Genomic DNA, 10,442 nt, shown 5'->3' on the forward strand with positions numbered 1-10,442 from the left:
ATTTCAAATCGCGATTTCGATTTAAAATTGATTAATCGTTCAGCCCTAATATATATATATATATATATATATATATACAGTCTATGCACGGGACATTATAGGTTTGGACAGTTTTACAATGTTGTTATGTATTTGAATAAAGTCACACAGCTGGATAGTCCTTTCTGTAGAGCTTTTTGCTTTTCTTTGCACTTTCAACCCTATGTGCCAGCACAATTTTCCCTGTGTTAGCTTTTTAGCGCATCTGTTTTTCTGAAGTTGTAATATTGCACAAGAGCTGTCTGGTGAGCAATTTATGTGGCAGACTACCTTAAACTCTGCTCTGGCTACGGTCCATGCTCCATCTCTCCAAGGCCTGATTTACTAGGAGCGAATAAATGTTCTTACCGCTGTACTACAGCCACTAATGGCTGCAATCTTTCTACGACATATAGTATGGTCTTACTGCCTTGGCAAGGTCACTACCTCCTTTAAACAATAACTGACATTTATAAAGCACATTGTATTTCTTTTAGTAAGAAATGTGGCACTGTGTGACAGTCTGTTGCTCAGTTGTTTCCTTTGTCAATGCAATCTGATTTTATCTGGTGCTTTGTTCGAATGGCATTTGGATAGTTAATTTACTAAGCATACACTCAGCAATTCATTTCAGGCTATTTATGATCAAAACATTTTTGCATTAATTGACCACTTCGCTAGATTTTCTTTTCGATCTTTGAAAATGTTTTTAACATTTAAGCTTTGGACCCCCTTAACTGCCTTTTTATATATGTTCATTCAAATCTTGATAATATCAAACTGAGAAGAAAAATGAACTCTGGGTTTCCACTCTCGCATTACCAAGCCAAAGATTTTGACACTAACGCTTTCTTTGCAGCAGACTAAAATGCTTTTAAGACTTGGCCTCTGATAACTGCCCTGAAAAGACCAGCAATCAATTGGTGGGCAGGTTAGAGGCAAATACAAAGAAGGTCAGGGTCTTTCAACCTTCTGTCTCTAGAGGTTAACCACAAGGTGAACAAAAATCTTTCAATGGCATACTGTAGGAATCGGTTATTTCTCTGTTTCTGTCTGTCTTTCTCACGGTTGTGTTTGTGTGCATGTGTTTTAGCGGTCGGACCACCGGTACCCTACATTGGACTTCAGTCAGGAGGAGCTTCAGCAGCGTTTTAAAAAACAGCTCACCATTGAGCAGGACTGCACCATCACCATCGACTCTGTGGAGGCCCAAAAGCCCATCACTGAGAACATGGCCAAAATGGTAAACAAAAACACATGTTGTCTCTCCTCATCTCCATCACATATTTAATATATACACGTCTTCTAAAAATGTGGATGCAAAAATCTTCAAATAATTGTAAAAATAGTGTGCTATAGAGGTAAATAGTAGATGGTTTAGTCTTAAAAATCAATAGTCAATCCAAATCCTTAAATATCCTTAAGGTACAACATTGGTATTTTCAATATATTGGTGTCAGATTATTTGTGACGGACTAGTTCAAATAATTGGTTCCCTGTATCACAGGAGTGTTGTTGTTGCTGCATTGTTTTTAAGAAAAGCAAACCTAATTTCTTACAAACTTTGTCTTTTCCATTTGGAAAAAGAAACATAGCGTCATTTGTACTAGAAGGACATCTTGTTGTTTTGTGCTGTAATTCTTTTCTTTTAAAAGTCGTGTAGATTCCCTGCTTAATCCACCATGCTGGCTCAAATGACCGACGAAGATGGTGTGTTTATCTTGGCAGTTTTCTTGTCTGTTTAAAGAGATTATGCTAACACCATTTACGTAACTTTGATGTATTGACAGTAATGCATTTCTACACCAAATGGTACCCAATGTCTGCCAGGAGTAAAGTTTTTCCTTATTTTCTGTTATAAACTTTTAAATAATATGCATTTAGGCCTGACAGGTTAGAGGCAGGAACATCTTATTCTTGTGGTGTGCCTTTTTTTCCAACTCTGGCATTTACAGTCCTGCCTGGCTCGCCTGGCTCTGCAGATGGGCTACGCGGGAAGCGAGCGGGCTGAGAGTCCCTGGTGATCGGGAAGCATTTACAGATAGGCAGGACAGAATAATAATGTATTGTAATGGATGCCTCTAGAGAGAACCCAGTCACCTCTCCCTTCACAATCAAGACTGTGTCTCTGCTTCAGTCTGGATAAAACTCTTTGACTAAAGAATGAACTCAGTGCTCGGATCATGGGTATAACTGCAATACCTCCCCATGTTCTTGAACAGGAACAAAGTGTGCGTACCCATCCACAGAATCTAATTTCCCATTATTCCGTGTATGGTCTTAAGTAAATGATTAAAAACCAAGAAGCACATCTAAAAAATGTATTATAGTGCACAGGAAAATGAAAGTAATGTTGAAGCACATGCGTGTTCTGGCTGAATACTTACAGGTTTTCTTTGAAACGCTTCTGGTCAAATAAAAACGTGAGAGCTAAGAACAGTGTTGGTTTAGATATCTGCCTAACTTCAAATAAAGGGATGAGGACAGCTGACGATTTCCATTGTCATTGAAAACTTATATATGTTATCACATTGCCAAACTACCTGTTTTAGTCCTGGATGATACAGTCTGTGGCATAAATCAAATAAGTTTGATTTATAAAGCACATTTTAAAAGCGATTTTTGGTTGAGCCAAAGTGCTGTACAGTACATGTAATAAAAACACATTACTACAATCACAATAACAGATGTGTTCCTCTTAAGAGAATAAGGCTTTTCCCCTTTTCGTCTAAAGGTAAAGCTCAACCATCAAATACCATGCACTCTCTCATGCTACACAATGTCTAGTGAGAGGTGGCCCCATCTGCTGCTTCACAATTCATAACCATGTCAATTGGGTTCATCCAGTGTGTGATAAACAAGCAACAATGCATTCTGTTTGACAATTGTCACATTCTTTATTTGTTTCCTGCTATCAGTCTCTGTTATGAGATGAGGATGACTTCCAGATATTTGTCCTTTCAGAGGAAGCTGCTGGCGGTTCAGCGGGTCCTGTGGCACACGAGCCTCCTCCAGGCCCTGAGGGAGAGTAAAACGATCCTGGCTAACACCAACACTACGGACAATAGGCATAACCTTTATCCCTACCTCTGTGTGCTAGAGGATAAAGACTATGTTGACATCATGATACAGGTAATACAACCCCTCCAGCCCAGCATACAGCTCAATGAAATGCAGAAAGTCTTGGATTTAACGAAGACTTGCCTGTCCGTCTGTACTAGTACACTATACAAAAAACGATTTGTAGCTGATTTTTTTCGATACTGCGGTAGGACCACAAAGCCACACAACACAAATCATGTATCTGACAGTGACAACAGCTGCAAAATCATCATGCTTTCTCTTTGGCAGCAACAAAGAGCCTGTTTTAATCAGATACCTCTGCTTCCAACACGGACAAACACACGGGATGTGTTGTTAATTCTGAATATACCGTTTTTTACATTGATTTCCCCTCTGACTGAACGATTGGTTTATAAATGTTTTGACGTTTTTATCTGTGTCCCACACCTCAGAGTATTGACGAACTGCCTCCAAGTGGAGAGGCGCTGAAGATTCTAGCCAAATATCTGGGCGGCAGGGTCAACACCAAGTACTCCGTGAGGCAGAAGCAACACAATCAGACGGTGGAAAAATTGAACAATATTTACAACACCTACACGGGCCTGGTGGCAAAAGATGGAAAGGTAGAGTATCACCATTCCCAACGTCTTCTCATTTCTTTTCTTTGAACAATACCTAAGTACTGGTTTTACTCTGTTACATCAGATACTATGCTAATGTGACATTTTAAGTTGCATTACATTTAACAAGAAATGTAGATAAAGTTGTCATGCATATTTTAGTTGGTGCTCTGTTTCAAAGTTTTGTGTCAGCCCGTTCACTGACTCTGTTTTTATGGTCTTTGTCCGCTGGGGGCGAAACCGCTGTGTCATCAGGACTGTAATGAGCAACAGCTCATTATACTCCTGTACCTAGTTATACTAGAAGTTAGTTGTTTGTTTACATGCAGCCTTTGTAGTTAAAAATATGCCTATTATTATATTTTTCTTTGCTGTTATGACTAGGGATGCCAGAAACTGACCACAATCAAAATCGGAAAGCCCTGGCGAATATTAATCGATTATTCGCCGCCCTCACCCCCCTTTCCTTGGTTGAAACTAAGCCAGAAAAAAAAGAAAAACATAAATAATAATCAAAAAATATATAAATAAAATCGATTTTTTTAAAATAATTTTCGATTATAGAGACTGTAACGAATATTCGAAAAATCGAACAATCGCTGGCATCCCTAGTTATGACACAAATCATTAATCCAACTTATTACTTCCTTGTCCGAGTACCAACTAATGTCTCTATTCTCTTGTATCATCTTTTTCCTGAAGGCTCCCTATCTGTGGTTTCTTGTCTTGGCAGAACCTTTAATACCTCTAGACTTTAACAGGATTCATGATATCTTGAAATATGAAAGCTAGCTTTTCATTAGATCACAAAAACAGTGCTTTTTTGACACATTCTTTGATCTTTTGTGTCAACATGCGTTAAAAAACACTGTAGCTTATTGTGATGAGTGAAAACGTAATCCTTACTAAATAAAAACACTCCTGTTCTTCTCCTTCTAGGATTTTGACACCCTTCCCAGAGAGCAGTGGTGTAAGATAGTGACGGACCATAGTTCAGGCCCCTCGCTGCAGGGAGGAGAGAGCGATTTGCCGTTCATAGTAACCCTGGAGCTGGGCATGTACATGGTGGATCTGATGGTCAGCAACATCAAAATTAATAGCGACATCCTGAATCCCGATTTCGACAAGAAGTTCATACCCCTCATCTACCATATGTACACCTTTCGCAGCACACGACAGGTACAGTGGAAGTCTTCTCTAAGTACTCACAGGGATATCAAAAGAAGTTGCTAGCCTGGAGTTGGTAGCAATCATACTGAAACGGTTTTGCAAAAATAGAAAACCTCATAACAGGATTCCTGAGCGTTTGGTTCCCAGACCAAAGAAGATCCTTTCATCTGAGATTTATATGGAAAAAAGGTCAAGGATTATATTTAAAAGGATCTCCAGCAACCTAAAGTTGAAGAACATTTTCAAAAGGTTTCAAAATAAACTCAATGATCTGTTATTATGAGAACTCACAGTCAGTCAAATCAAATGATAATATTAATGGGGACTTTTTGAAAATGACACAAATTCAGTCAGATAAGAAGATTAACCGGGCCTAGTTTAAGTAGTTGTACAGTTAATATTGTAAAATGGAAAAAGATCTACAGTGGAGCAGAAACAAAGGAAATCCCTTAACCTTCACTGTGGAAAAGAAGGCAGTCTTTCCCTCTGAAGCCTTTTGCCTCGAACACTTGTGCACCCACCTATTCAATGTGAGGCTCCGAAGAGTGTGAATAATAAAACCATTTCTCCCCTCGTGAGAATTGGCAGGGGGAAAAGTCGAGTAAGATGAATAGGTTCGTGGCTAATCCCTTTTTTAGTGTCCCCTTAATTGGCTCGCTGATTTACTGCCACGGGACCCTGCAGGGGGGTGAGCCGACCGTGTCAGGGGAGAGAGCAGGAAGAGAGAGAGAGAGAGAGAGAGAGAGGGGGATTTGTGGACTTTTTGGATTTGATGCACTCTGACACTGTTGCAGACTTTTACTCTTAAGTTTATTTTATACAAAACGATATATATATGCATTTCTTTCTCCTTCTACTTTCTTTTCTCCTATTGTTCCTCTTTCCTCGGAGGTTAGCCCATCAGGGGAGCATCCTAATGATTTGATATCCCAGCGTGGCACACTGACTCATGCAACGCAATGCTGAGGTGTTGGTATAGCCTTTGTAATGATGGTATATATTTCCAGTCTTACATGCTGTATGTGTATTACTAGGACACAATCATTCACATCAGAAACGTGACCTAGGAACAAAATATCAACCTGACTCCTGACCAGGCTTTTAGATACTTCAATAAAAGAAAACATTTGAGCAGATCATCTCAAATGTAAAATCTCCAGAATTTCCCTGACCACTTTTAAAATATGAATGCGACAAACCAGTGCCGTGGTGTAAATGATTGGCCTACAAGTTTTCTCTCATATAACATTCAATTACATTTTATTAAGCCGGCGCTTTTATTAATGAGTGCATTCAACCATTAAGAAATCATCTTTTTTTTAAAGCAAGAATCCTGCAGATACAAAGCTATCAATAGACCAACTATATCCAATTGCTACTACTCCTTTAAATAATACAAAGTGCTATCTACAGAAGAGTGATTTTTTTGTTTGTTGCCAAGTTGCGGTCAAGAGAGAAGGGTTTTCAGTCTGTAATGGAAAATGTGCGAGCAGATATCATAGTATTCTGTGGATGTCAGTGATCTGATATTAATTGGTGATAAACAGAGGACTAATATCAATCGAAGTAGTGCTTAGCCTAGTTGTTGGGTTCTGATTGTAACTGCTCTGAAACAGATTATGTATCTCATCTACTGGTATTCATTTATGAGAATTCACATTCATGTTTTCTTCTGCTATGTTTGGCTTCTAATTGGATGTGCTCCGATGTTTCACCCTGCAGGTCGGCTTCATCAAACCTCACCCCATCCTGTCTCAGATCCAGCTGGAAGCCATGGAGACCAAGTTAACCTTTGACTCCTATGTGATGCCAATGCTGTGCCCTCCTGTGCCCTGGAATTCAGTCAAGTCCGGAGCCTACCTGCTGACACCTAGCCAGCTGATGCGCACAGCGGAAGGAGCCACGCAGCACATGGAGTTGCTGGAGCAATGCCAGAACCTCCATGCGGTCCTGGACACTCTCAACCAGCTGGGCAACTGTGCATGGAGGATCAATAAGCCTTTGTTGGATATTATTATCTCCATCTTTAATGATCGTGGTAATGATAAGCTAGACATCCCTCCTCCTTTGTCAGAAGCCCCCAAAATACCCCATTTCAGCGCCCAAGATCCCAGTAGTACGTCTTCTGAGAAGGCCCAGATGAAGAGGGAGGTGAGTAATGCCAGGAAGAAGGGCAGTGAGATGCACAGCCTGCGAATGGACGCTCTTTATAAACTCTCCATCGCCAACTGCATGCGGGATGAGGTCTTCTGGTTCCCTCACAACATGGACTTCCGTGGACGAACCTACCCCTGTCCCCCGCACTTTAATCACCTAGGAAGTGATGTCACACGGGCTGTCCTCGTGTTTGCAGATGGGAAGCCCCTGGGTCCAAAGGGACTTGACTGGATAAAGATCCACTTAGTCAATCTGACGGGACTGATGAAGAAGAGCTCACTGGAGGGACGGCTGGAGTACGCCAACAGCATCATGGAGGACATCCTGGACTCTGCCGACAACCCTCTCACTGTCAGTTTCTCTTTATTTCTCTGTCCTGTTTATCCATAGTTCAGAGAGACATTAATAGTTCTACATAGGTTATAGTTAAAACTTCTTATTCTATTCAAATAAGCCTGCCATTCTTTTAATATATGCAGCCAGAATTGGAATTAGAATACTTTATATATCCTGGAGGCGAATCTGGTTTACTGCCATTTGCTCCATTTTAGAACAAAACGTGTATATTTCAATATACAGAATACAGTGGCATATTATTATTGTTAAAGAAATGAATGCTGAAGACGAGATAATTGTTTGAAACGTACCTTTTTTTATACAGCAATAGTCATAAAGAATGAGTAGTGCACTGATCAGTATTCAAAATGCAGATTATAGCATATCCCTTTCTCTTACTGGGGTCAGCTGTAGAGGTGACTCATTCTAAAGGGGATATGAATGTCTGTCAAATCAAAAAGTAAAATGCTTTTCCCGGTGGTGTTTATGTATGCAGGATAATGTGTTTGTCTTTGTCAGGGTAAGAAGTGGTGGATGAATGCAGATGAGCCCTGGCAGGCTCTGGGCTGCTGCATGGAGATAGCCAACGCTGTGAGATCTCCCGACCCAACGCGGTTCATCTCTCATTTTCCTGTTCACCAGGTACCATAAAACACCTGAACTAATTATTTATCTGTTTACAGAGTCGTGTAGCGGTTTGAATCTCATGTCCCATCTCCTACTGATGTGTTATTTAATAAGTCATTCAACTGCTGAATAGAAATTAAATTCATCTCTTGGGTGAAACAAAGATTTAAAAATAAAATAAGATGATTAGAAGCGATTATCCTCAAAATCATTCAGTCATGCTTTATAGTGCTGTTTTACAGGGCACATCGAAGTTAACAAGGCAAAACATCGCCTGCCATCTGGGGCCATTTATAGTATCTGTTAGAAACCTGTAGCTCTAATCTCACCGCACAGACCACAGCCTCAGATATCCTGTACTCGGATACAAACAAAAGCAACAGACAACTCCTCAACGAGTGCCAGTGTTGGGTTTATGGTTACGATTATTTCAAGCCCACTTACTGAGGAAACGTATGTCAGGTGTCCAGATAATACATACAGATGATATACAGGTTTAAGCATTATCTCAAGCTTTTATTTTTTAGAGCAAAGCAACACTGTCTGCCCCTAAGACCTTCGTCAACATCGTGATATAATGTTCCTTTTATTTGGCACTTAAAAACAAACCTCTTTATGATATTTTAGGAATGTACACATTTGATATAATTCCTCTGAATGACATACCAAACATTAACATGTCAAACTCAATGAAAGGGTCCCAACTATGCTAGGTTCATATATTTATTGAATTGTTTATTTGGCAGGGACAATGCACAGTAATGAACACTTAAAACATTCAAATGTATCAAGCGTAACAGTGCCAGATTCAGCTTTAAGCACATTTCCATCCGCAGTCCCTCATATATGTATTTAGTGTATCTACTGCGACATGTTTAATGTTCACCCTCTGTCTGAAACCAGAACCCAGTCCTTTTAAAGCAAACCAATACAAATGCAAGTAAAGAAAGTGCCAATATTGTTTCTGATTCCAGAGTTTAAACTTATACAAAGTAAAAAGCATAATATAAACTATATTAACATGAAATGCAGTGTAATCAATATGGCCAGACTACCCACCCAACTACTCAGCTTTGATCATCAATCTGCTCTTGGTCTGTAGAAAAAATGAGCCTTTTAGCTGAGTCTGTCCCATTGATGTTAACTAATGTGAACTGAGATAATGAGTTAATAAATAAAGGAAAGGATCTAAGAAGCCAAAGGAGACTTGTGTGAGAGACTTTTAATGAAAGTTACAGAACTTTAGGCAAAGTAGAGAGACATTCAGGTTAATGTCACATTAGGACAGACATAAAATAAATAAGATAACTTCTGCAGCTTCCAGGATTGTGGCTAACTTTTTTTGCAATATTCATGTTGTGTCTTTTTAATTTTGTAACACTGACCACCAGTGACTTTTAATTGAGTGTAAATGATAAACAAATATATCATCAGTTAATTGTTAACCGCAAGTCTGATACCAAATCCGGTCCAGATGTTTCTTTGAATGGTGCAGATCATTTAAAATGCTCATTGACGGTTTGACGGTCTGGCGTAAAGTGCAAGCTTCACTTTGTGGCTTTGACAGAGTGAATATGGTATGAACTAAAAGCCTTAACAAAATATATTTTTTCTCCTCCATTTAGCTGATGCTCATGTATTTCATATTGCCCTTTCTGTCCCCATTTCTGTTTCCTCTTTTTAGTATGTTTGCTATTCTTTAACATCCATATTCCTTTGTGTACCCGTTACCTTTTTCTCCCTGTGCTGCCCGCTCTGATTGTGTGCTGATTATTCCTTTTCTGCCTGTGTTCTCTCCTCGCTTTAATCCCTCTCCTTTTCTCCTGCAGGACGGTTCTTGTAATGGTCTCCAGCACTACGCTGCTCTGGGCAGAGATATTATTGGTGCCACATCAGTCAACCTCACGCCCTGTGAGCTGCCTCAGGATGTGTACAGTGGAGTCGCACAGCAGGTCAGCTTGGTTTGGTTTTTGTTACCTTTTTGAACTGGATGGCTTTGGTGTTGCACAATGTAACCAAATTGTGGTACCGCTAAACTGTTAATCTCTTCCTGTTTCCCATGAGTTAGTGACAGTTTAAACATTGAGAATATATTTCAAGTTTCTCACTTCAGTTCTAGCATCTAAAAAAAGGTGTTTCATTTCTTCAGGCCTTGCATTAAAGTGCATTGAGAGTAGACGCTCATATCCAAAAGCTCAAAGGGGGCAAGTGCACAGACAATGCTATCAAAGAACCCAGCCTGCTGTGAACCTGCATACTTTTCAGGCTGGAATAATTGAAGCTAATTGTTATGTGACATTTCAGTACAGGGAAAATCAGAGTGTGCTGGGGAAAAAAGTCTGTCTGCGGCTGTATCAAAGGGCAGTGACTTGCAAAGTACATTGGTGGGTTGTCAGTAGGGTTGCACAATTCTGGGAATTTTTAAAGATGGAAACTTTCCACGGGAATTTA

The 10,442-nt window shown here is 39.8% G+C and overlaps 1 protein-coding gene across 1 annotated transcript; it reads left to right on the forward strand.

Annotated features, from left to right (window-relative positions):
• Positions 1 to 521: 521 nt before the first annotated feature.
• LOC104951345 (DNA-directed RNA polymerase, mitochondrial-like) lies at positions 522 to 9,943 on the forward strand (the record flags this gene model as incomplete). Its single annotated transcript, XM_010777983.1, has 8 exons — positions 522 to 539; positions 1,112 to 1,261; positions 2,983 to 3,150; positions 3,534 to 3,704; positions 4,641 to 4,880; positions 6,594 to 7,379; positions 7,884 to 8,006; positions 9,821 to 9,943. Coding segments are annotated over exons 1-8 (1,779 nt in total), but the record flags the coding sequence as incomplete, so codon positions are not given.
• Between the last annotated feature and the right edge of the window lie 499 nt (positions 9,944 to 10,442).

The sequence above is a fragment of the Notothenia coriiceps genome, unplaced genomic scaffold, assembly GCF_000735185.1.
Source record: "Notothenia coriiceps isolate Sejong01 unplaced genomic scaffold, NC01 NC01_scaffold00018971, whole genome shotgun sequence".
NCBI lineage: Eukaryota > Metazoa > Chordata > Actinopteri > Perciformes > Nototheniidae > Notothenia > Notothenia coriiceps.